Source organism: Anabas testudineus, chromosome 3 (assembly GCF_900324465.2).
Source record: "Anabas testudineus chromosome 3, fAnaTes1.2, whole genome shotgun sequence".
NCBI lineage: Eukaryota > Metazoa > Chordata > Actinopteri > Anabantiformes > Anabantidae > Anabas > Anabas testudineus.
In genome coordinates this window covers 10483950-10511206 of record NC_046612.1, presented here as the reverse complement: position 1 = coordinate 10511206, position 27257 = coordinate 10483950, and the positions used below count along the sequence as shown (strand labels likewise).

Genomic DNA, 27257 nt, shown 5'->3' with positions numbered 1-27257 from the left:
AAAAGGAGTCATCACTGATTAAGGGAGATCAGAAAAAGGCTCGCCGGTAGAGGTATGTTTTAAGGAGAGTTTTAAAAGATGTTACTCAGAGTCAGATGATCTTATTTTTTTCTCAGGTGAGTCATTCCAGAGTTTGGGGGCTCTAACTGCAAAAGCTCTGTCATCTCTAGTTTTCATTCAAACATCAGGGACATACAGATACGGTAGATCTCTACCAGAGAATCTCAGGCTACGTTCATAAGGCTTTAACAGCTGGGATATATAGCTAGGTAAAAGGCCATGCAGTGCTTTAAAAGCTGTTAGTAAAATATTATTAATAACTTTTATTAAGTTATTAATAACTTATTAAAACATTCTATAACATACTGGAAGCCAGTGTAAGGAAGCTAAGACAGGAGTGATATGTTCATTTCTTCTTTTTCTAGTTAAGCGTCTTGCAGCTTATCTGAATAGACTGTTGCAATAGTCAAGGTGTGAGGAAATAAATGCAAGAAAAATCACCTCTGCATCACTGAATGATAGAACTGAATGTATTTTGGAGATATTTCTGAGGTGATAAAACAGTTCTTGTGAAATTAAGAGTTTGAGCTGTTCCAGCACACCTAAGCTCAGTATTTATCTCACAACTGTCTGTTGTCTTAACGCATCAGTACAAAAAAATCATCTTCAAGTCAAAGACGACTTGTGAGATAAATGACTGTGGGACTGTGTTAAATGAATCTTAGAAAATAGTGAAATATAAAAAGCATCCTTACTTGATTTACTGGTGGTAGGGGTGAATGAAGCATTGCGATTGGCTGCTTGGCTGACAGCCGGGGGTGGAGGAGGCATAGTGGGTGGGGTGGACCTGGGCTGGGATTTCACATCCGCAGGTGAATCTGGCATTGTTCCAACCTTCTGCACTCTGCTATCTGTGATATGAAGGGAGTAAAGAAAGATAAAGCAGAGACTGTCATCAAGATGGAGCTGCAGCGCGAAAAAAAAATCCTACTTTCAATGTGGAGACAGCTGGTTAAGGAGGAGAGCACTGACATTTTCACCTGGGAACCATCGATTGTTCCCTTAAACCAAAAGCCCCATAAAAAACAACCAAAACAAATCAATGCAGGCAGTGGAAATGCATCCAAACTTGTATTGTGTCTCTCTTGTTGGAGATTCATGGGCCTGGGAGACATACAGTAACACCTGCTCACTCGTTCAGCTGCTGCTGACTGAGATCGCCCCTTCTCTCCCCTCTCTCTCCTTCACACATACACACTCCGTGTAGCTCTGACATCCCAATCAGTGCCCCTTCACTGTAACCTCCAACCCCCAGACAAGCACGCACACAAACACGCGTTCACGTGCACACGCTCCACCCCGCCTGTCCCCTCTCATCTCCAAGTTCAGACAGCCGGCTTGACAGCCAGTGACAAGTGCAGCTGGATCTGCTGCTGTCCATCACTGTGCACTGGCTTTCAGCACAGCTCCGTCCTGCTATGAGAGGCTCCACTGCCCTCTACCAAACACCCTGCCAGGACCAAACAAGGCAAGGCTTGGCTCTGTAGCATGAAGGGAATCGATGGAACAGCAAGGGACATGAGAAGAAAACATGACACGGGGTGAATGTGCCACATGCATGTGTGAGAAATATTGCATCAAGCAGTCTATACGTGATGTGTCTTCCACAAACACATTGTCTTGTGCACAAAACAGCATTCGCTGAGTTGTATATATACAGTATATACAGTATAACGTAAACACAAGTTGTAGGTCCATTATTTAGTGATGTATCCGTCTATGTGTCCATCTGTCAGCGCAGCTGCTGGAACCATATCCTCGTGCAATAAAAATCTGAGCTGAGAGGTGTGATGACTTTTGCAGCTTGTGAGAAGATAACTTTTAAGCATGTGTACACGTGTAATGGCAGAGAGCGCAATGAATGTGCACTTTGCGAGAAGAACAATGAATCAATACGCAGCACAGTTTATAAATCAGTACAGAAATGTGTGTCGCGGTGTCTTCATGTTCAAATACTAGAAGCTCCTATTATGTAACATAATCATGTATGTTCATAGCGAGAGGGCAAGAAGAGAATGCTTTATACTATAGCAACACAGATGTAAACTGGATTTAAGACACCACTGTATCGATCCTCTCTCTCCACTTTGTTTATCCTTTTCTCTCTTTCAGCTGTCTCTTAATGTATCACAGTCGACAATAAGAAAATAAGGAAAAATAACTCCTGCTGCTCTTATATTTGTGTGCATTCAGCAACACCACTCTTGTAGTAAAATATCCAGAGTCAGGCTCTTGACTTTATTCATCTTTACTCTGATCCGAAATCCTGTTTACAGCTGCAGTCTAAAAGTACTGTAGTCACCAACTAACATATTAAATCACTAAGGCCTCGGTTGGCTTGGCTCAGTTCTTGGTGTTAGCCTATTTCTGAGAGCTCATGTAGAAGCGTTCAACAGCTGGTGTCTGTATTTAAAGAGTGTCACTCTGGAGTGTGCTGTATGAGGGCCATTGACACAGTGATCCTCATGAACATGAGGGGCACTCTGGTGTTTGCCCCATGCCAGACACTCTGAACATAAACACACAGGGGTGTGATTAGAGGTAGACGTGGCTGGCTGATATAAATAGACCCAACTATTCTCAACATACAAACAAGCTCTCTGTGCTGCTCAGTTGGTGGCATGCTTCCTGTAGAGTGGCTACCATATGTTTCAGTAAACCTTCTCTTTGATCAAATTCCTTGTGTGAGACTATATACAGCGTGGAGAGGAGAGGAGAGGAGAGGAGAGGAGAGGAGAGGAGAGGAGAGGAGAGGAGGATGAGGGGGCCGCCCTGTCTGTCTGTCTACTCCCACCGTGGGATTATGGACAGCTGTTTAATCTGACCAGCTACAGGAACAGGGCACAAGCATACACACCATACTCTGGATTTCACTTTTAATACATTAGGAAGTCTGCTAGCTCTGCAAGCCCATCTGTGGCCATCTGTGCTCCCATTGTGCTTTGTGCTGAAGGACAAAACATTCATGCCAAATTAAGAAAAAAAAAAAAAAAAAGACACTGGTATACCAGGTAGTAGGTGTTCAGGTCTGGACCATAACCCTGTCTGCAAGCTGCTCTATTTCCACCTGCAAGGTTTACTCTGATTTTCTGAAAGGTTCCACTTTGTGATGTGTATAAAATGCAGGAAACATGGTGCTGGCCCTTATGCTGAAAATAAAACAATACAGCACAGTCATTGCTTACCTCTCTGCCGCTGCCTGTGTCTGTTCATCTCTGCTACTCCGACTTTCTGAACAGCTGTATGTCAGCATGTTTGACGTAATCAGAGCTCAAAGATTGCTCACCAAAGAAACAGTCTGCAGCTTGAGATCTAAAAATGTTCTCTCTCTTTTCCTCTCCCCTTGTGCCATGATGAAACTAAGTGAAAAACAATTCTCTGTGAGACGCACAGAGATGCTTCACATCCAGAGTGCAGTGATTTGTCCAACTTTCTAAATGCATATTGGGGTCTTAATATACATTTAAGGAGTTATGTTTCATTAAAGCCCCTGAAAACAAAGATGCGCACACACACACACACGTCATTTGAAGTGCATTCAAATGCTGGTAGCGCCTTTTGGTCTTGCACTGGCATATGTCTGTGTGTTGACGGTATGCATATCTGTGTGTTTATATGTGCCTGTGTGTTTGTGCTTCCACTGGAAATACAGCTGCAACTTATTAGCTTTAGCTAACCGCTGCAAAACAGTACCCTTAAATCCCCTCTGTCTATTCAATCTTGCATACTCCTCAGAGACGTTTGTCAGTGACCACATAGCCCTAAAACTCTCTCTCCATCTCTCGCTTTTTACATCTCTCCCTCCCACTGTAATTCCCCCAGTCTCCAGGAATGCTGTTGTTTTTAATTTCTCCCAGCTGCTCTGGCTGGCTGCCCGACCGCCTGCCTTCCCACATCTGTTCCCTATCAGGCCGCTGAGGAGTCCACACAAACAGAGCCTGAGCCCCTGGCCCCCAGCCCCCCACCAGGCCTTCATATCAAAACATATGGATTGTAGCCTTGTGCTGTGGACCTCTTAGACTTAGGGATCCAGTACTCACAGTTAGCTGTGCCATCATTCTACCAGCTCAAATGTCATTCAAAAAGAAAAGGACTGCTGAGATCAGTACATGAATTCGCCATCTCCCTGTGACCTCAAGCATATTGTCTTACTGTGTCCTACTTGTTCCACAGTATATTTCTACATATGCATTATTGTCAGTGTGAAATCTGAACTGTGTCACTGATAAGATGGGAGTGTGTGTGCGTACATATTTGTGTGTTAGCACACCGGCTGCTTCTGCGGACAGATCCCAGACTTCATTTCATCTTAAACTGATTTAGAGTTCAGACGCTTTAAAGCCCTCACTAATGACAGGGTGGGAGACAGGCCTGTACAGTGTGTGCACACACACACACATGAATAGACACACAGACACATGTGCACATGCTCGCAAGTTTGCAGAATGCACATGCTCATGCTGCGGACACAAACACATATTTTTCCCCTATGTTACTTGAGAATCTCTGTGATAGTACACATGCAGTGCCGGCTGAACAAACATGTTGAACAAAAAAACAAACGGGGGGTGGTGGAGGGGGGGGGGGGTTCTCCTTAAAAAGCACTAACAAAAGCCATCTTGTCTTTGATCAGATTACCATGAGTGAATCATTGACAAGTCACCAGTTTTTCCAAGTCAAATGCTAAGACTATTTTCTTTTAAATGGCTAAACTGGCAAGAAAAGCAAGGACAACTTGAGGACAAGCAGCGACTGACGATGGATTAAAGACAATTTATCCAGGGCCAGAGGTGCTAAGGGTTGAGGAGTTGTATTTCTGTCTCTCTGAGCTGTAGGGATCCTGTCATACAGTGCTTATATCTGTGAAAGCTGTTATTGATGTAATTGTATTGAAGTTCTAGCGACCATCTGTTCTCCTCTGGGAGGGCCTGGCTCCTCTCGTCGGCAGTGAAGTGGTTATGTACAGCATATCACTGCTGCCGACATGCTCACAGAGAAAAAACTTCCTTTTCAGATTTTCCCAACGGCTGCTAATAAAATCCAGATGCTAGTCTGGGGCTGTTTCTGCCTCGCTCGCTCACGTTCCCTCCTCCTTCTATCCTCCCTCTCCATCTTCTGTCTTTCTTCATCTCGTCTCCTCTCCGTCCTTCCCCCTTGTCCTTCTACATTGCTAATCATTTATTGCTCTTTTCATCTACCTCTCCTCCCCATCACTCCCTCCTCTCTCCATCATCCATCCATCCTTGCCTCCTTCTTTCTCTCCAGCCACTAAACCAGAGCCATTCCTAAATAAAGGAAAGTATTTGTGACATTAGCCGAGGGGGGCTGTGCCAAGAACAACTCCCTGGCTAACCAGACACATCTGGAGTGTGTTAGGACTGCACTGGGCTCTGGTACCAACGCTGGCTATCCTAAAACACATGCACCACATGGTCACAAATTTTTTACTGCATAAAGTTTGACAAACCTTGTTGTTTTCATCTCACTGAAAATTAATTTTTTTTGCTTGTCAGACAGCGCAGCAGTTGCAGACACAAATTCCCTGTACTTGTATTGTATTGTTTACACTTTTTCAGCAGCAACAGAGGAATACAGTTTATATGCATAACTGTGCGAGTACATGACGACTTGCATGTATTGTGTGCATGCATGTGAACTACACTGGAGAGCATGCATGGGAGTTGTGATTCTGCGTGTGTGTGTGTGTGTGTGTGTGTGTGTGTGTGTGTGTGTGTGTGTGTGTGTGTGTGTGTGTGTGTGTGTGTGTGTGTGTGGCTCTAGGGTCTCTGTGTGAGAGGAGTTGAACACCTGAACATCAATAACTGTCATGTGGGCCACCTGGGACCCCACAGCCAGCTTGCACCATGGGCACACAGCCATCACCAGCACAGCTGCCACAGAGAAAGAGGTGGGGGAAGAGACAGAATGAGAGAGCAAGCGAAGATATGGGGGGAGGAAGTAGACAAGAAAGAGACACTCACATGAGGAAGTGACTGAGCATGTACAGCTGGGAATGGGCCAGAGAGACATAAAGCCAGACAGACGCGAGCACAGAGAAAGATTTACATGTGGCTACAACTTTGCATGATAACTCTTCTTTGTTCCCTCTCATCAACATCTTCTTTTCCACATCCAGTCAGCCGTGTGCCTAATTTTGCCAGCTGAGAGCTCAGCCTCAGGCTGCCACGATCAGACATCAGATCGGACTTTCTTTTGTCTTTCCACTTTTAAATGAGCTCTGTTAGTGAGCTCCATCAGACATGACCTATTCATGTACACTGCTGATACATGGGGATAAAGACAAAGTTATTCAGAAGCCTAAATGTTTGTGACCTGATCTGAATAAATAGAGTTTTGTCAAATTTGCCTGAACCCTGAAACTTTACCTTGTTTCATTACAACTGTTACTGTCATCACACCCGGTAACGCTTGGCACACGCTCCTCTCTTAACAGTCTGTCTACTGAGAATGGCATGAAGTACAGTACGTTCACATTAGGTGCATTTACATAAATAAGCTCCCTGACCAAACACCTGCAGCCTCACCCAGCGCCAATTAGCTCATCAAGCTTTTAATTACTCTGTTAATTGCAAACAGGCAGCATGAAGGGCAGCCTGGGAATAGGGCAACATGACAACCCTGGAGCACCCAACATGACAAACCTGACAAAAAGTTTTTTATTCTTTTTAAAACCAACAACAGCGACAACAGAGCAGCTCTGGAGGCAGCGATGAGACAGAAAATAACAGGAGATAATACGTCCAACTGCCTCATCAGCAGCACTGTAGCATGGAGTGATTTTGCTTCCTGTTCTGATCAGTTAGGCATGGAGGCCAAGACTATGAACTGAGTGATGAGAGATACAGGGGAAAGCAGAGACATAGAGGAGAAGTTGAGGGAAGAAGGGAGCAAGGCCATGTAAGTTATGCGCACATCTGCGAGCAGCTACACGACATCTGGCTTAGTTCATATTGGTCACAGGAGGGAGAGGGCTGTGTTGGGGTTGGAGGAGCAGGCGTGGGAATGTCGCACTGTTAAGTTTAGGGCATGTGGGCTTATTGTATTTGTGGGAGAGTTAGGCTGGAGTCTCCACAGAGTGACCTGTCTGTCACAGAGCGCTGCGATAACACAAACATCCGCTTAACTGTATGAAATCTGGACACACACACACACACACACGCGCATGCGCACGAACAGGACCACAATGCAGCTGACATGAGAACGTCAACACAGGCGCAAGGAACTTGTTTGTGATTTTTGGTTTTTAGTGTGTCAAATATCTCTATATAGTGATATTTTAGTGTATCAGTCAGATTGCCTGTCTGTCTGTCCCTTACAGCAGATGTCCTCCTTCCATTTCCTCCAGGAGCAGTGTTTGAGGAGGTGTATCCAGGAAACAGTGGCCAGCGCTCACTTCCTGTGTGACAGGTGTGCGATGGAGGCCTGACAGCTGCTGTCCTGCTCTCTCGTCCCCTCTCTGTATTCCTCTCTCCTATTTCTCCCTCTTTTGAGCCAGCTGCAGCAGAGAGCAGCTCTGTTTGTTCTTACGTCACTGCTGCTGTCTGCAGATTTATGGAGCACAAAAGACTTAGATTTGACCCTGGCAACATATGCACATGTACACATCCACACACACACCAAGGCAACTGCAGCATCTCTGTCCTTTCTGTTCCTCAATCCCGACTCTTTGCGTGTGTGTTTGTGTTAAACAGAATGTGTAAATTGTGGCTTTTCTCCCTGTCTCTCGCTCTTATGCTTTGTGCATGGTTATAAACCTGACACTGAGCTGTCATTTACAGCTAAGATAGGAAAACAAACAGCAGATTAGTCATTCTCCAGCTTGATGTCATGTATTTCATTTCATTCAGTGTTAAATGTCTGCTCTGTCACTGTGAAACTGTCAGCACTGACAAAACTGTCTGTAGCCTGAACTGCTCCCCAGCCTGCCAGCGCTCTCATACCTCTTCATTTGGCCCACAGGCACAGTAACAATAGCTCCTGACATTAGCCAGGCATGGGTAGGGTGTTCTGTATTATCCTGCAGGACCCCATAGGTTTCACAAGTATACACACATTGACACATGCACACACAAACCACGGGGAAACAGAATGTGGCGGAGGGTTTAGCGGCACATTCATGTGACAGGTTAGAGAGAAGCTTTGACAGTTTCTCCATTTAGCCTACAGCCAGCTCATACTGGAAGCTGCCGACATAAATACCAGCTACTCCTCTGGGACACAAGCCGACTATAGGACGCCGCCACAAAAACAGAGCAGGCAGACGAAGAAAGAGCACGGTGAGGGTGCCAATAACATGCTGATTAAGTGAGCTAATTGGGAAATGAAGATGATCCACTGTCATGTTCTGGTCAAAGTGAGTGCCACACACACAAAAAAAAACAAACAAAGGAACTGCTTTTGTGAATCACTTAAAGTCAAGTTTTTTTTCTGAAAAGTCATGTACAGCATGTCCCTGCTGCTGTATATAACAATATAAAAAATAAAGCTTGTTTATCCACAAATATGCATGGTCTCCAATGTAATCACAGCACTTATGTTTATCTGAAGGCCTACACAGGTAAATAACAACCTCTCCTTAAATGATAGCTCATGGAGGTTAGAGGATACAGGAACGAAGGTAGCACTTAAAAGACCTTGTTGAAACCATCAAATGCGTCCCTTACACCGTGCTGAGCCACTGGTGACTATAAATGCCAGGCAATCACTTGTTCCTCAAAGTGACCACTGACCTTATTTGACATATCAAGAAAATCTGGGACCTTCCTCTCTGTGTACTTTTAATACCTCTGACAAGCTAAAATGTCCATTTAATAGTGAAATTAGAGCTTTACATGGGCAATACTTTTATCTGGAGTGGGTTTGTCTTTGTGTGTGTGTTCACGTGTGTGTTTGTGTGTAGAGAGAGAGACAGAGAAGCAGAGGAAGGAAGGCTGGAGCCGAGATTAAGGTCTGTACAGCTAACTGGTAACACAACGGCACTCGGTGGCTCAGCTTCCCATTTGAAGAGAGACGGAACCATCTGTGTGGCACAGGATCTGTTTCCAGGAGATAACGGCTTTTTTAATTTCACAAATACTGTATACAGAGAGAGAGAGAGACTGTGAGAGACGTGCCTTCCTTCCACATCTCAGCCTGCATGCTCCTCTGTTGCGGCACTTCCCAGACGTCCAGAGAGGACTGCTTTGGAGTGGAGGCCTTAATAACTTCAGTCTGTGTTCCTTTGTGTTTGTTTGCTCCCTGCCTGTGATAAAGACCTCAGCGTGGGCTGTAGGAAAGGGGGGATTCTTTATATCAGGTAACAGTGGTGATATGAACTTCCCATTTTTGCTGTTGCCCTGTCCGTTTGACTTGATTTAAACAGAGCTCAGCACTGGTTTAGATTAGTCCAGCTGTTTCCTGTGTGTGACTCTGATCCGAACACACTTCCTACCCACGAAGAAGAGTAGGTGGGAGGTGAGAAAGCGCTGTGAAGAGAATGGTACAAGGAAGAGAGGCGGGTCAAAAGAAGGTCAGAGGTCAGTGGACGAGCGAGGAAGTAAAAAGTAAGAAGAGAGAGCAGGAGCTGAAATAGACATACAGTACAGTAAGACCAGGAAGGGAGGGGGGGGGAAGTGTGTTTTTCTTTTTGGCTGTAACTGTCAGCTATTGAGCTCTACTGTACATATTGTACGTATGAATTCATTGACGTGGTATTTGTTTACGATGGCATTCATGATTGGGCTCTTCTCTGCACTGGCTCTCTTTTTGGATTTCATAATTGAGAGCGCAATTTGTCAGCGCTGTATATGTAGAAGTCATTTTAGTAAAATGAAGAGTCAATTCCACAAATAATTTACAGAAATGCTCAGCCATAAACGGCGAGCTTTCACCCTTGAATGGCACACAATAGGCTAAATGGAGTGTTTCACCTGCTATACAAGCATGGAAATGTGGAGAAATGACACTTGATACTTCCAGTGGATGCGAAACAGCATTACGACTAGCACCGAAGAAGTGGCGAACGTGTGTGCGCTTGTGTGCGTGCTGTATATTGTTCTTGGGAATTCGAGTGAATCTGTGCACATGTAGGGAAGCGAACGAGGAAACTAGAGAAAGAGGGATATTTCGCACACACTTTTGGGGTTTTACTTGGCCTCCACCCTGTGCTCTGCTCCCACGCTGTGGCGTCAGCAGGCCAACCATGCAGCGAGTGTGTTTTTCATTCCATCAGATGTTGGGAAGCTGTTCGCTTCTCTGCTCTAGTCTCTGACATTCTCCATCTCCCCCGAGAGGCTGGGCAGCCTTGTCACAGTAATGTCAAACACATGTGGAACAGACCAGGGCAAAGCGGATCAGCACACACACACATACACATACACAGGACACAGAACGAGGCAGAAGGCAGCCACAACCACACTGGTCTTTCCCACTGTGCATGAGGATAAACAGCAGTGAAACCATAGCAATCCAGTGTGGGGAAAGTCACTTCATCATTACTGAGTTACTCCCATATTTACACAGAATGCACACAAATTCACACAATCACACTGATCTCGTTAAACTTGCTCGAACAGTAAATTCACTACGTTTCTGCTGTGAACATGAGTACGGTAAAAAGAGTTAGATATTAATTAAATCCCGAAGAACAACAACAAAACAACAAAAGTCGCACAACCCTCCAAACTATCTGCTAAACGTTGCTGTCTTCTCTTTAAAAATCATTCCACTGTACAGTAGTTGCCTTTTTATTTGTTGATTTTATAAGACACAGAAACATGTGGTGGTTAAAACAGGTCTATTACCAACAATTATAGCTTCCAGAGCCTGTGCGGCTATTTGTTTACAGTGAAACATACTAAACGAAAAAAAAGGTGAGCTTTCACTCTGATTATTAGTATTTCACCCTGGAAACCAAGCTACTGTACGTGACCGGTAAAAAAAATCTATTGTTGGGTGGCAACTTAATAAATAAATATATGAGCTGTGTTTTTTTTCGGTGACATGTGTACAGCATATGTACAGTCCACCTGTGCCTTTTAAAGGACTCCCACGATATCACATACTATGTATATCTTTTTGTTGACTTACAGATTGGCCATAAATGCGCAGAGACACACGTAAACACATGCACACGCAGGCCTGATGTCAACCATTTGGCTTGTCTTGTTTGTGATGGCCCAGGTGTCCGTGTTGTGCTGACCACCTGACCGGCTTGCTGTGTGCTCGCAGCTCCCGCCCACCCAAGGCCATCTGCTCCACTCATTAATTAGGAGACAGCCAGTTTCACCTGCACTGCCTGCATTTAGATCACAGTAATTACCACACACACACACACACACACACACACTCGCAAACAAGTACATTCAACAAGCCCACACACTCATACAGTAAACACATAAACTATATTCAGATGGAAAGCTATGGAAAGAGCCTTTAAATTAAATGAAGGTTACTGAGAGGGTGAAAAACACTAATGGCTTTAACCATTTCCTGCATTTTTGTTGTAAAATGATATGTAACTCACTCATAACATATCTTGTTAAGATTGCAAAATGCGAAAAGTGCAAAGAATATTGAGCATTTGATATCTTTATGTTCATGAAGCTTTGCCATAATATTCATAAAATAGCAGCAACATTAAAAGAATAATAAAACAAGAAAAAAGGGAAGTGTTTCTTCTATTTGTCATTAAATAATAGAGACTCTACGCTGACTGTCTGCTGGGCTGTGGTTGTTGCTGGTGCTGTTTCTGCAGGAGAAAACAGTTTTAATGTCCTGTGGTATGTTTCCTTTCCGTATATAAGATAGAGCACATCCCATCTATGCACCTGTGGTAGATGGGAACTGAATAAACACCCAGCAGGCTGGGGTCATAATGAATGGACTGCCTTTTAAGAGAGCTACTTAATGATGAAGTGGGGACATCTGCCTTAGCAGGCGGCTGGCCGAGCTGAGCGATGGGGGTGACCGGCGTTTGGAAGCAGAGAGGAAGAGATGCTCACTTGGTGGTGATGGAGGTATAATGTGCGGTGAGGAAGGGTGTCTGCACTGCGGTTTCACCTCTGCAACCCCTCATCCATTGTTCGAGACTATTATCAACTGTTCAATTATTCAGATGATATTTACCAGGGCCAATTATATAGGCCCATGTCCTGCAGAGAAAATGGCTTGAGTGTTTTACTGTTGCACTAACAGGCGGAAGAGTGCGCTGCTGAGGCTGTTCAAGTGGGGGTAGAAACCTCTGGCTGGACGTGTGTCCTCCCAGGGAGTGTCCTCACAGTCACAAGGCTTGTTATTAATCACCCATTATGATTTCTGTGTTTCTATTGACTTTGCAGTAGTGAGCATTTCCTTCAGTTGCCATGGCATTTCTGTTAAACACTTCCTCTACTGTTTTTCTTTAACGTCCTCACAGAGTGGTGGCGTTACACAAACACAAACACCCTCCACTCACCAGCTTTAAGCTTCTCATCTCTCTTTTTTTTTTTTTTGTACACAAAAGTGGACACCGGTGCTGCACTAGTGAGCCGTAAGAAAGGTGGAGAGGTTACTCTGACACACCGTGGAGTTCAGCTCAGGGTAAACGTCTAAATTTATCCCTTCACACCACATTGCCTTCATCCAGCCCAGGTGGACATCAAGTTCATGGAGACCACAGATTTTATGTCATCACCGTGTCTCAGGGATGCTTTGATGTGGAGCAGAGGGTGATGGTGCAAGCAGCTCACCACCTCCAAAGACTCTTTCTGTCACTCTCTCTCTCCAGCTCAGCTCCCAACATTTCCTTCTCAAATAAATAAATAAAAAGTACATAGGACAGGTGTCTACAATAATTTCTAATAATAATCTCTGACCTTAAAGCCTCTAAAGACAACTTATGAGCCACATGTCTTCCAATCCCACATAAGAAGTTATAATTCACACTTTGGACAAATTAAATGTTTCCGCACGATTTGCTTCAATACAGAGAAGTTTGCAGCTTTTACCTACTTTGTGAAGGTCGAGGTCAAGCTGAGGTAATTGTAGCGGTGATAATCCACACCAAATGGTTTCTAAAACAGCTTTTCTATCGTCTCAATCCTCATTATTTGGAAAAAAAAGGGGGGGGAAATAGCCTAAAGCCTTTGTTAAATAGTGCGTAAAATTGTTCAGGTGTTATTCCTTCTTTAGTTTTTCAAATGTTGAGAAGAAGGAGAGACAGGAGCCGCAGTCTTAACACAAAAGACAATGTTTTAAGTTTCCTTGAGGAGCTCAGAGGGGCTCTAGATGTTCCAGGTTTGATAATCGATGAGGTATTTCTCTTTTCAGTTGTATCGACAACGAAAGAAAACAAATCAAAGCCAGGGCTCTCGGATCCTTAAGGACATCGATGTCTTTGGTTTTGCAGTGTGTGTCTTTTAAAGCAAAAAGCTTCTTGTGTTGATAACAGCATGAAAAATAAAAAAATCACAACTTCTCGCAGTCACGTCGATTCGCCTTCTTGCTCATTTTCTCCATCCTACATAGGAAACATTAGTGGAAAAAAATACACTTTGAACTGCAAAAACCTCCTTTCTGCTCGTGTTTAAGCAGACAAAACTATCAACCTGCTTCTCTTTCCTACAAGTCCACAAATCCTCTCGTCTCCCATGTGAAAACACTAATTATTAAGATGCGGATCTTCTTGTCTGCGGGGTGCGTCTGTTATTCCTTCTGTGCCAACTTTAAACCCCTCTTTTTATTTACTTCACAGTTTAGCCACAGTCCGCGGCGTCAGGAACAAGTCCTCAAACATCCGATGAATAGATTCGTCTCCTTTCCTTTAAATAAAAACCACACAGTGTCTCTGGAGCCGACGGACAGGCTACTACTAACACGTTTCTCTCCGTCTCCTCCGACGCGCCGATCGTCCGCTGCGCTGCGCTTTCAGACAGACGCGGTTAGAAAACATTCACTTCTCCCGGCGAAAAATTACAATCAGCTGAACATATTCTGCGATTTTCCTCTGCCGTGGATTCACAATTTGCTGTTTTCAGACTTGTTTTATCTTCGCTGATGAGTGGAGCTGGCGGGCCCACTGTGCGCAGTAACCGCGGCTCTCTCCACCTCCTCCTCTCGCTGTCCTCGCAGTAGCCTTCTGTCTGCGTTTAAACACCATCTGGAGCTCCTAACCTCTCTCTCTCTCTCTCTCTCTCCTCTCTCTCTCTCCTCTCTCTCCTCTCTCTCTCTCTCTCTCTCTCTCTCCCTCTTCCTCTCTCTCTCTCTCTCTCTCGGGTACCATTAGTGGCAGGAGCTGGCAGCTATTGTACAGGAATCCTTTCTAAATGGAAGAAGATCCAGATTGAAGAGTACAAAACCCCACATTCATACAAAATCATTATTATTATGCCACCGGGAGCTAAATATACTGCGATATATTACTGAATCACTTAATCAGAAATTCTAGGTGGGACTTGGCTGAAATGATCACAACAAAGTGAGTCTAAAAATATGTGAATTGTTTAAATAGTGTGATTGCGTGGCTTGCAAAGTATAGTGCCGAATTAATTTCGCCCTGTCTAGTTATTCACACAGCAAACCAGTCAAATAAAACTGCACCGAGAGCTGGGTGAAATACAACTGTGTTGCTGTGCCCGCGTCTGCCCTTAGGGGCCGCTGTTTCCTCATATCAGGACGAGGAGGACAACGAGGGAAACACAGCAGAGTCCATCAGAGTGCAGACTTTATTTACTTTATTTAACATAAAAAAAAACCAAAACAATTAAAGAACAGGTTTCTGAGAAGTTTTTTTTAATTAAAGAAAATCTCTACCTGTCCACAAACATATTTTAGACAATTTTCATGATCAGGTGAACTGGATGTGAAGCAATGGAAGGTAGCTCGTGTAGTGAAATTGAATTACTATTAATCTACTAGTATTCACGTTTTACTGCTCTTCAAATATTGCATGTTTTAATCGTTACCTGATAATGCTGTTCTACCACATAGATATTATTTTTTGCATTATGTTTCAGCCTTTTATTATTTTGAGGGTGACTGTTTTGAAAGGTTGTCAGTGACTGTTTAGACTTTTTATGTTTCTTCACCAAATACCTAAATAATGAAATGATTATTAAAACTGTTGCAGTTTAATAATAAACAAATGTCATCTTATTCTGAATCTTTTCAGCCTCTCTATAAATGACAGACTTTGATGCATTTATAGAAACATTATTAATAACACCTCTAAAAAATAACACAAACAGACTTACAGTATTAGATAAAAGTGCAGAGAGAGAGAGACACAGAGAGAGAGAGAGAGAGAGAGAGATGGAGAAAAAGGACAGGTACATCTGGTTTGTTTATAGTGAGAATCCCCCACCTGTCCAGACTGCTCTGTTAGTCCCTTTGCCCCACCCACCTGCCCTTGCTCTCTCCCTGACACACGCATACACACTCATAGGCATGGAGGGGGACAGAAGACAAAGCTGACACCCTCCTGACCCCTTCTGTGTCTACAGAACAAACAGAACCAGCTTGTAAAGTACACACAGACAGCTGCTCTGCCCCAGCTCCAGTCTCACCAGCTTTGCCAGCCTCGAACACAAACGCTGCCTTCATATGGAGTGTGGAGGACTTTATAAAAAAAAAAAAAAAAAAACAACGCTCCAGAACTGATTAAATAATGTGACCAAGCGTGCACGGGGGAAACCCCAGCGCTCGCTGTTTGGAGCATAACAGCTTTCCACACAGCTCATGAGAGAAATAACTTCAGATATCCCAATGTCTGTGTCTTAGTGCTCAAACCATGATGTAGGGTTATGTCTGTAAACATAGTCACACACAAACACATAACAGAGTGAAATGTGCACAGACGCAAATAGATGAAGAGGTCATTATAACATGGGTGTGTCATAGGCAGAGTTTACTGTACCATGGTGTATCAAGCATGGTTGTCAAGGAGATGGATGGGATGTTTATGAAGCTCAGTCTCTACTGTATATTTCTCTTTTAGTGGAATATAGATAGTTGCAACCGTTTACAGTTTCGGCCCTAGGTGTACACATGCAGTCTTGAGTGTGTGTGTGTCTCAGTGTGGCAGTGTAGGTGGCTTTTTTCTTTCCTTTGCAGAATACTGTTAAGGGTAGAGGTGTGTGTGTGTGTGTGTGTGTGTGTCTGTGTGGCCTTGAGTGACAGAAAGGTTGGCGCTGGGGGTTGCATCCAAAGAAAGGATTCCTGTCAAGGTGACAGCTCCAAGACTGACAGGATGCTATTCTCCTCGGGAACGGCGTCAGTCAACCTGTCAGCCTCCCTGTACGACAGCCTCTCACTCCTCTTAATTTGGCCTTTTGTTGAGCGGTCACTGGGTTAGCTCAGACACTCCATGTGGCTGGCCTGATAAACTGCACAATGAGACACACACAAGGTGGGACCTTTCCTTCATGTACTCTCTTTGCCATAATACTGTGACTGCTAGTCCCTTTGATGACATTAATCACAAAAACAGCTTTGTCTCCTCTTTGTTTTGCTCCTCTATTGCTCTGTTACCTCATAAGACCCCCCTCCCACCCCCCCCCCCGACGCCCCGCGCCTCTGCTCTGGACTTGTTGGTGACAGCATCTCTTGGATGGCTGAACGCTCTCTTGAGTTACAAGAATTTGTTTTGGTCATTGTGTTGGTATGGAAATGACCATTTCTGAATGTGTGTGTGTGTGTGTGTGTGTTTCTCTGTGTCAGAGAAAAAGCAAAGCAGAAAGAGAGAAGTTTGCAGCATTTCCACCACTCACACGTTGTAAATCCTTTCCTATAGTGGCAGTCACAGGCTAGTGTGTTGAAAGGAGATAAGGCCCTGAGCCGACTGAAAGGAACGCTAAACCCATTGTGTTCCTGTGCTCTTCTCTCCTCTCCTATCTTCTCCTCTGTCATGCACATTCAACAGACAACACTTTCATGGAATTGCCATTAAAGACACCAATCTATGTTCTAGGAAGTCATGAAGGGGGGAAAAGAGTACATCTCACTTTTTTAAACACAATTGTAACAGAGTTGTGTTGTGCTGATTAAAGCACCGATAGAAATGATTCTGTTGAGAAATTTCCTTTTCAGTCGCACGCGTCCTCTCTGAATACGGGTTTTGTAATTTGAGCACTGTCTTCTCTGATAGCGTGCTTAAGAGGATGTTGATCTCTCACTTTGTACGTTAACATCTTGAATGTGTGCATGTTCTCAAGCTTCTCCGTAATGTTATGAAAGAAGATGAGACAGGGAGAAAGACACTTTCTGTAATACGGCGTGGTGTAACGGATCATTGACCCACCCACTCAAGCACGTACGCTGGAATGCTGCTTTTACAAATTGCACCCATAGACCCCCTGACATTTTGTTTGCAATTGAGCAGCAAAGTGTTGGTTGTTTGAATCACACAGGCGTGGAGGGAATTTAAAATTCAGTGCTGTTGCTCAGCGCTACTTCATGCTATTCTATTTGGATGGAATGATATCCTTGACTTCCAGGGTCTCGGCCACAGAACAAGTCTCACTAAGAGCACTACACAATGCATTACTGCAGTCATATCCAATTTCTTTACTGCAAATACCAGAGCATATGCTGTATTTGAATTGTATTTTGAGCCAACTTAAGTATTTTATATGCTTAAAGTAAGTACATATAAGAAAACTAGTCGGAGGAAACACAGCAGATGAGGCTGCATGAGGATTTTAGTTTGAAACTTGTGTGTGTGTGTGTGTGTGTGTGTGTGTGTATACATATGGATGCGTCTACATTCACGCATGCAGGTGCAGTAAATGCAAACATCCATATGTTTTCTTTGGACCCACTTCCAGCTTGACTAAGATCACCGAGTACAGCGTCACAGCTGACCAACCGAAGTGCAAAGTGACAAAGGAGGAAGTGACACCTGATTAAATCAAGTGTTGACTCAAGAACAGGATATGCAGCCTGAGCACAGAGGGAAATGGACAATAAAAAGACCTCTGCACGTAGTGTAAGTGAATACACCCCCAAACACGAGAACTGCTAAATATGACTGAGTTTCCCAAGAGACAATTCTGCATGTGTGTGTGCGCTTGCTTGTGTGTTTGTGCGTGTGCAGACAGTTGGTGGTGCTGGCACTGGAGATAGTGAGTTGAGGGGATGAGGCACTGTATCAAGTTGTGAACATCTGTTCCTCGTAGAAACCACAAAGCTGGTGCTGGGGAAATAGAGAGGATAACTGCTCTCTTTCTCTCCCGCTCTCCCTCACACACGTTTGTCTTTATCACCTTGTGGGGTTTTTACATTGACTTACAGTCATCTCCTCGAGACTTAGCCTGTTCTTAACCCTAACCCCAACTTGTCTAAACCTAACCCTACTTTAACTTTAAACCACAATCACTTTAAACTTGATGGGGATTTGAATGATGTCAAGGCTTGCATCATCAGGCGCATCCACCGTTTTCCTTCTATGCCACATTTATTTGTCTTTGTCACATTTGTCTTGAATATAATCTTTAAGTAATGGATGAATAAAAAAGTGGACATGATATTTTTGTACTGTCACTCTGGTTGAGATAATATTGTACACCACATGGTGATGTGGCATAAGTGCAAGACAAACCACTTTTGTAGAAGGAGGTGTTACGCCACCTCCATGGTTATACTGGGACTGTGATGGGAGAATATAAAGGAAATCATACACAAAGCCTCGGAGCTCCTGTGAGTTCAGAAACCTTGTTGATGATCTATCACAGTCACGTCATTAAGAGAAAGTGATGTGGGATAGTGTAGTAGTAAGATCGCTGCCCTCCATGTGGGAGGCTGGGGCTTGAATCCCAGCTGGGACCTACCTCCAGTAGGGGTCCTTAGGCAAGACCCCTTACACACCCTCTGCCTGCCTTTGTACTTCCTAATTCTCTTTGGATAAAAGCGTTGACTAAATGTAAATGATGCACTTTTGTGGTTACATGAGGGTACAGCTGGTGACATGCCTCTTTAGGTAGAGAAAACTCTAAAGAATAGCGTATTCATAGCTATAGAGGATTAGGGTTGGCACAAAATTATGAAGTCTATGATATAGCAGACATGAGCCAAGGTTTTGTTAGGGATTCACTGCACCTTTTCAGTCAAGTCCCTTGATTTAGTCCTTGCTCCTTTTCTTCCTCTCTCCATCTCTCTCATTGCCTTCCTCCCTCTATCTGGGCCTGCTGTGAGGGTGTGCTGGTGCTGGGTGGCAGTTCCTTATTCTAGAGTGTCTATATGAGTGTGTGTGTGTGTGAGTGTGTGCGTGTGTGTGTCTGTGCGACTGTATGCTGTGTGCGGCTGATAAGACCCAGGGAGAAGAGCCAGCGTGCCGACATATTCTTGCCACCACAGTTATCGCCCGTCGCAGCTGTGCCTGAGCTCTGCGACATCTGCTCCCTCACAGGAAGCCTATGCTGCAACTCACAACACCTAACACACACACATGCACAAACACACGCACATACACGACTACAGCTTCTCCACACAGTGTGAACATATTGCTGGACTCTACACACCCACCTACCCACACATATACAGTTATTTCAGGTGAACTACTTGAGACAAGGAGCAGTATTTACAGTTCACATTGACACATGTCCTCAGTGTGTGTATGTATATTTGTGAGACGAATGAGTTGAAGCACCTACACCAGAGTTATACTGTGTTTTTATCACAGAATTACAGGGTGGATGCTTATGACTAAGCCTAATTATAGAGGCCTTATCGCTGCAACGTTCACAAAGCTCATTACTGCCAAGAGACGGCAGTCGCTGCAGGTAATTCACTACGTTGGGTATTAGTCCTTGCTGTGGCTTACAGTTTCTACATATTTAGAGTCTATATATAAAATTAGGCCTTTAATGTCTGATTCTTAATGCATCTCTCTCTCCTTGAACCCTTTGCTGATTTAAATGAAGGTTTTCATTTTTACCTAAAGGCACTACTTTAGTGTTTTCAGTCCTTTAAGAATCAATTACATGTTTTCTTCTCTTCCCTTTTTCCTTGATGTCTTTCAAGGATCCATCATTTGTCTGGAAGTTTTCCCTCAGCCTTTCTCTCTGATATACCTTGGTGACCTGCATCTGCGTTATGAGGCCACTGAAGCTGAACAGTAGAAACTGCAGAGTCTAGTTCTGCTCCATGCAGCTGTATGGGGAAGCCCGCAGGAAGACCCCCCACCCACCCAATGCTAGAAAAACGTCTTTCCCTTTCCTCTACTTTGGCACAGGATGAATGTGCTCAACTGAGCTTGTTAATAATGACAAGTTTATCTGCCCTTGACCATCATAGATGAAAATAAGAAAATGCTGCTAAAGAAACTGCCCTTGTGGCCAATGTAATCCTAGTCTTACGATTCAGATTGACCTCTATTGTGAGCTAGTTTCATACCCACGAAAAAATATTCAATAAATGCACTTGGAAACAAGCCTGAGATCATATTGCACACAATCACTCAGGTGAAGAAAAGTCATTTAGATGGTATCGTTTGATGTAATTTTAACCTTGAAACCCATGCATTACTCATCAAATAACAGGTCTACGAGCAAGATGAGAAAAACTTTGCAATGACCTTATAGCTTGTGGTGCTAAATCAACACAAACTGATTATCCGTCAATCACTTCGACTTAATGAGCAGACCTGACAGCTGCAGGACCCACCATCACTCATCACGGTAACACACTGCCAAAAGGTTTCACAAAACTACTCTTTCAAGATGACAAGCTCCTACCTTCACTACATCTGTAGTGGCTGCTGGTTGCCAGGTTAGGATCAAGGCTTCCATGCTGAAGTCCGTGGCAAGTGTGTTTAACCCTCAGCTCTCTGTGGCTGATCAGTGTGACCGTGGGGACACGTGGAGCAAAACCTGGAGCAAAGGAAGTCCCGGCTCGCATTTCAGCCTTCTTATGGCGCTCCAAATGAACCTCAGCCGACATTTTTGGACTATCAAATCACCACCGTACCAAAGATTTCACCTTTCCACTTTCTTTATGAGTTTAAGAACTCGAAGTTTGAGTCACACACTGCTAGTGTGAAGCACTCTGGTGCACACTGACAGCTCGTAGATCCATGTGGGGTATCAGAAATAGATAAGTCGCTGTTAGATCCACAAATTAATTCCAAAAGTCTTCTTGAGGTTCTCCATTTGTTTCCTTAAAATGTTCACCCACTATGCATTTAATGATCCACTGAGCTGCAATGCAAGGACAAGGGCAAAGCTCAAAGTATTAAAAAAGACCACAGTTTGCTTCCTCTTCTTCCTTTTATCTCCTCGTCAAAGACTTTAATCCTGGTTGTATTATTCCTGGATTCCTTGAGTAATTTGTCTTTACCTTCATCTCTGCAGACAACTTGAAATTAGGAAGAGACATAAAGGTTGCATGTTAATATCCACAACTAACAGTTGTTGTCTTCATCTTTACACTTCCATGTTCTTCTTTTCTGCTCTGTTCATTTATTTCTCTCAGGCTCTCTTCTCTCCTTTTCAGCAGCGTTTGTGTAAGGCACACAATCATATGTATGTATGTTTGTGTGTGAGTGAGTGAGTGAGTGTGTCAGAGCCAGGTCATTTAGTTTCTCATAGCACAGGCTGGGGGGCTGTGCTCTCATCTGAACCCTCCTCCTGCCCTGCCTGTCACTGCTGGCTCAAAGGAGAAGTGTGTGTTTGTATGTTAGAGTTTGTGTGTGTTCTTTCTGTTGCAGGGCTGCAGCTCCTAAGGAGGCCAGGCAGTAGGGCCGGCTGTGGTAATAGCAGCAAGCAGTGGGACCTAGGCCTCCGTCTGGGCTTCCTTTGCCAGGAACAAGCTTTGTCTGCGGCCAGCAGTCAAGCCTCCTCCTTGAATCATCCATGGTCAATTTTCCAATCAAATATAATCAAATATATTGGTTTGCAATATCAACAAAGTGACCCTTCACTAGGGTTTATTAGTAAAAAGTGAACACAAAGTGAACAAATGGTAATTAAATATGATAAGAAACTCTAACTCAATGAACAAGTCCATACACAATATTTCAAAATATTTTTTTTACTGCACAACAGTATTGGTCGTTGTGTCCCAACCTGCCCAGTTTGTTGTAAGAGACAGGTGAAATCGCATCCCTCATGACATCACGCTGAAACTTAATTCAAAGAAAACCATGTTTTTTGTTTTTGTTTCACTGCTTTTGACAGAACAGCTCTCGTCATCAACCCAGTGTTTACTTCTCATTTCATGCATTCCAGATAAACAGAGGTTTCGATGAAACCAATACAATGTTAGTCCAAACTAATTTCTTTGCTAAGATATATGTGGCAAAGAAACAATGTATTTGTATGTTATTTGCTGTAATACAAGTTTAGGCCCACGCTGCGCCCCAGGAAGACTAAATGAAAAGGACAATTCAGGATGTGGTACATTAAACTTTTTTTTTTACTGTCACCGTGTCTGTAATGACACATACTAATAAATGGTGGCCTTTGTGGTCATGTTGTTCAGTCTTTAAATGTTTTAGCGCTTAGACTCTCAATTCATCTTCACACCTCACTACAGCATGGAAATGACAACAAGCAGAAGCAGGTTTATGCCACTTCTGAGAACAGACATACGCTCAAACATTGAATTAAAGATTCCAAGGTGAACTTCACAAAGCTGGGGCAGCTCTCACGTGAAACACCTCCTTGACCTCAGACGCCTCAGGACTTATTAGCCCCTCAGTCAGTCTATGCAATAGTCCTGAGTGCCACACACAAACACACATATTTTAGTTTGAGCAACTATTGTGCGGAGGAGAGAAGTGAGAGGGGATGTGAGTACACAGATGTGCCAAGTGCCTGGGTGAAACCAACATACAGATGGTCATAAGAAGAGAGGAAGTGAGAGAAACTCATGTTGCATTCTCTGTCTTTGGGTGTGGGAGACAGAGAGAGACAGAGAGAGAGAGAGAGAGAGAGTGTGTGAGCAAGATCTGATTTCTCTTTAAACGTATACAGGAACACAAATCCAAGCTTTTTGTTAATGTTCAGCAGCTCAACCAATGGGACTGATGGGATTTTATAAAATTTAACTAATGTTATGTCATTTACATTTAATTTATGATTTGAGAACTTAGTGGTGTTAAACTGAAAACACTTGTGAAAACAGAGATCAGCAAAATCTAAATGAACTTACATCAGGTGTGAGGGCAGGTGGTGAGTGGATGTTCTCGGGTTGTTTGGGACCATATGACAGGAAATAGGAATAGAAAACAGAATATTTTAACCTCACTTTAGTAGATGATGTGAACTGAAGGTGATTTCCTCCACCGTTTTGAAATAGTTAGATAACTCGATGAGGAGTAACATGAAAGGAAAGTGTGAAGTGTATGTAAAATAATAAAAAGGAGCGACTCACCAAGTATATATATCCAACACGACATTGAGCAGAAAACCTTACAGGGGTAACTTACTGTAACTGTCAGTAAACGTACATGAACATCTAGTTTATAATTATGTAACCTTTTCATAAAACACCACCCTTCAGCTGGAGGTTATGTCAGTAAGTGTAATTCAGTAACAGGCAGAAAACAGGTGATCCACCATAATCACATATAATCGTTATCTTATCAATTTTATATCAAATTCAATCTTTCAATGGCAGAAAGGAGTTGGTTTGCTGCATGTGTTTTTGCCTTTGTACCTCAACCATACTAACATGAAACACACACACTCGTTTTTTTTTTTTTTTGTTTTTTTTTTCTGTGTTACCTGTTATAGAAGCCTTTGCTCCTGTGCCCTCCTCCCCTCAGATGTTGGCAGGTATAAAATGAGTTTTTGGGGGAGAGAGAGATAATGATTCGCCCATAATCACCAGAGGCCAGCTCTGGTTCTGGCAGGTGCTATCTCAGTAGCGACCCAGTGGTGCCTTCTCCCCTGAGATAAGGTCAGGAGGATGACGGGAGGGAGGATGGGTAGAGGGAGGAGCTGGGGAGGAGAGGAGAAGAGGGCAGAGGGGGGCAAAACGTGCGTTACAGCCGAGCAGCTAGCCTAGCCTTATCTCCCCCCAGCGGCTGCCGCTACTGGCTCCCAGATGTGGCGGGCCAGAGCAGCCGTGTCAGAGAGATCCCTCTATCAGCAACACACAGGCACCCTTTGCCAAACACAGACCCAACAGGAGGACACACCAGGACTTCATTACCTCTTTAAAACTCTGATCAGCATGCAGGAGAGAAGCTAAATAATGTGCCACTTTGTTGGCATGTCATAAATCCTGAGGGAATGAATGAAATCTGCCTTTCTTGTTTACCAGTTTACATTAATTGCCATATTTTTATTGATTTTCACATGATGGGACAACAGTGTAAACACAATCAGACTTATTTTATGTTGCTTAGGCTTTAGACTAGATGTAATTTCTCACCTTGCATGGTAAAAAGTAAAGTATGTAAAAGTCAGTGTTTGAGACGGCTGGTGTCTGTCGGTGAGAAGCTGCCATATGGTGAAGCGTCTTGTCTGCCTGTGAGACACCTGGCGACCACTAACTGGCTGAACTTTTCAACTCTGCAGCCATCCTTTGAGCACTTTAAGCCAACACGCACTGCAGAGCAGAACAATATTTACTGTCTAATGCGCATAAAGTGATTAATTGACTAGATACATTTACAGTATGTGGAAACATCAGATAATGGAGGGAACCCAGGCACACATGGTTAGATCATGCAAACTCCACACAGAAAGGCACCTGGCCGACCTTGCTGTAACTAATGAAACGGAAAACATGTGTAGAATAGCTTGAACAAAACAGTGCCTCCTAAAGCTATGATGTGGTTTACCTTTCTAACAACTGAGACAAATAAATCCACTTAATGTAGTAGGCTGAAAACTGCAACTGTTTTTTTATATTAGAAACTATTTCAGGAATGATCTTAGTAGTCTAAAATGAAGTTATTTTGGTTTTCCCATAAGCTTCTAAAACATTTTATACTAAAGCCTCAGTTAAACAGTTTCTTTATAAGACTGTTGATGTGACTAGAGTTTGCTTCGATGTGCCCACAGTAATGCTTTATGAATGAAGACACTCAAGGGTAGTGTCTCTCCAAAAGGGAATAACTGCAACAAATTTGGAGCCACAACAACAACAACAACAACAACAACAACAACAACAACAACAACAACAACACACTGTTCCGCTATCAGACAAATAAGTCGTTGAAGGCTTGTTCACCTTCTCTCTCTCTCACTCTCTCTCTCTCTCTCTCTCTCTGGTGTTTTCTGAATACACACCTGTTTGGCACAGACAGCTTCAGAAAAACCTCCAGATCTTAACAGAACTCTATAAGTTAAACCGTTCCCATCTGTCACAGTCGAGCTCCACACAGATGCACACTGAGTGCCTCCTCTTTCTTATCCTCCGTACAGCAGACTTGGCACTCATTCAAGAACTGTCAAAGCACACCTGCTAAATTAAGCCCGTTACATGCACACAGACACAAGTTCAGGAATACACAGTGTATACAGACATTCACAAATGGACACGTAACAATACACACACACTCACGGAAGCTCATATCCTGCATGATATTAAACTCATAGTTATTTTTTTAATATGCATTTTGCAATGTGCAGGTATGGCATGTAATTAAAGCATAACACCTAAAACTATATTTTTAAATAAAAGAAGTAAATCATGAAATTGTAAAGTAAACAGGGCTGATGATATAATTCAATCACAAATGTTCCTTGAAGTTTTACTCTACTCCACTTTAGAACTGTTTTTCTTACTTTCCTGCATCTTTGGAATATTAATTCAGAAACTTTATTAAAACTCATTTTCTCAGAAATTTAATTAAGACTCCAATAAGATCAGAAGTAGATGACGTCATACAGTGTATGTCAAGTTCATCAGGCCTCTGCCAAGTCTAACTTGTCTATCTTCCTGCCCTAAACTCAAGTTTGATCTATTGGTGCCCACCTCTGTTGACCCCCCTAAATCTAGCATCTCCCCTCTCTTGTGGCTCGTGGCATGCACAGCCGCTGAGCTGCTCTAAATAGGTGCCACTGTGAATTGGAGACAGATGGAAACGAAGGTTCCCTGCAGAGTGGTTCCCCTGCAGCTGTGCTGTGTACGCGGTGCCAGGGAGTGATGACAGCTCAGCAAGGGGGCACCCAGAGACATAGAAGACAGCACCATCTCCGTCTCACTTCTTCCCTCACACACACACACACACACACACACACACACACACACACACACACACACACACACACACACACACACACACACACACACTTACATGCTGTGCAAAGGTGCAAAGACAAGGGGTGTTTGCTCCAATACCAGCCTCCAGGAATGTGAAAGTGGAGATTTAAGTGAGGAGACAAGTGATAGACTGCTATAACACAACACATTTCCACTGCTCTATGGCAACCAAACAAGCAGACACAATAACACATGTCTAAAGACTCATACATTAAACATACACTAACCATACACAAAACACACGCCTAAAGAATCATACATTAAACATTAACCTAGCAAATAGTAATTAATTGGGAACTGAGGTTTCTTGTACACTGCTGTCAAATCTAGGAGTCTCCCATTGTAGCTAGTATTGGTTTCAGTTCAGTATTTTCCTTAGGGCTTTCCATATGACATGTGTGTGCCATGGAAATCCTGCATCTAGTGAAGTCAGCTTTAGTTATTTTTAATACTCAATGCCAATTCCAAGTGCTTCACTGTTTAATATTGTAAGATCAGAAGCACATTAATGGAGGGTTTGAAGAAATCTTAAACTAAATACATACTGTGTAATGTTTATCACTTATTTATATTATTTTCTCACCAAATCCTGAGACCCAGACCCAAGCTTCTTGTTCAGTTTGAAACATCTGTTCAATATCTATACTGTGACGCACAAACAACTGAAACTCCACAGTGGCACTCCAGTGATCAAATATTTAGTAGTTAAACACAAGACCACATTATTATTTTAGCTGGATAGTTTAGAACAAAACTGGGAGTAATAAGCAATCAAAACAATGTAAAAACACTGTATAATGCAACAAAGTCTACATTCCCAAACCTGTGAGACGGTGTCGCTTGGTGCACGAGCGCTTTGACCAAGATGTGTGTGTGCCGGGAGCAAAAGGGAGAGCAAGGCCTTTCGAGTTTACCTGCAGCTAATTATCCTTGTCTAGCTGTCTGACATATTGTGTTCAGGGTCATGTATATTTCATGAGAAGAGGCTTCCTGTAAAGGTCATTGTG

At 43.3% G+C, this 27257-nt stretch overlaps 1 protein-coding gene across 10 annotated transcripts in view; it reads right to left on the bottom strand.

Moving 5' to 3' along the window:
- The window catches only part of cbfa2t3 (CBFA2/RUNX1 partner transcriptional co-repressor 3), a 37350-nt gene extending 15779 nt beyond the window's left edge, over positions 1 to 21571 (bottom strand). For 8 of the 10 annotated variants that reach the window (XM_026378057.1, XM_026378059.1, XM_026378060.1 and 5 more), the window contains exons 1-2: positions 20769 to 21571; positions 756 to 911 (exon numbers count right to left, since the gene is read on the bottom strand). In XM_026378057.1, the coding sequence (XP_026233842.1) occupies positions 756 to 911; positions 20769 to 20973 (361 nt within the window). In that variant the 5' untranslated portion in view covers positions 20974 to 21571. Of the gene's footprint in view, positions 1 to 755; positions 912 to 13046; positions 14189 to 20768 lie in introns of those variants that run through there. The other 2 variants (XM_026378066.1, XM_026378065.1) reach the window with 2 other exon arrangements.
- Positions 21572 to 27257: the final 5686 nt, after the last annotated feature.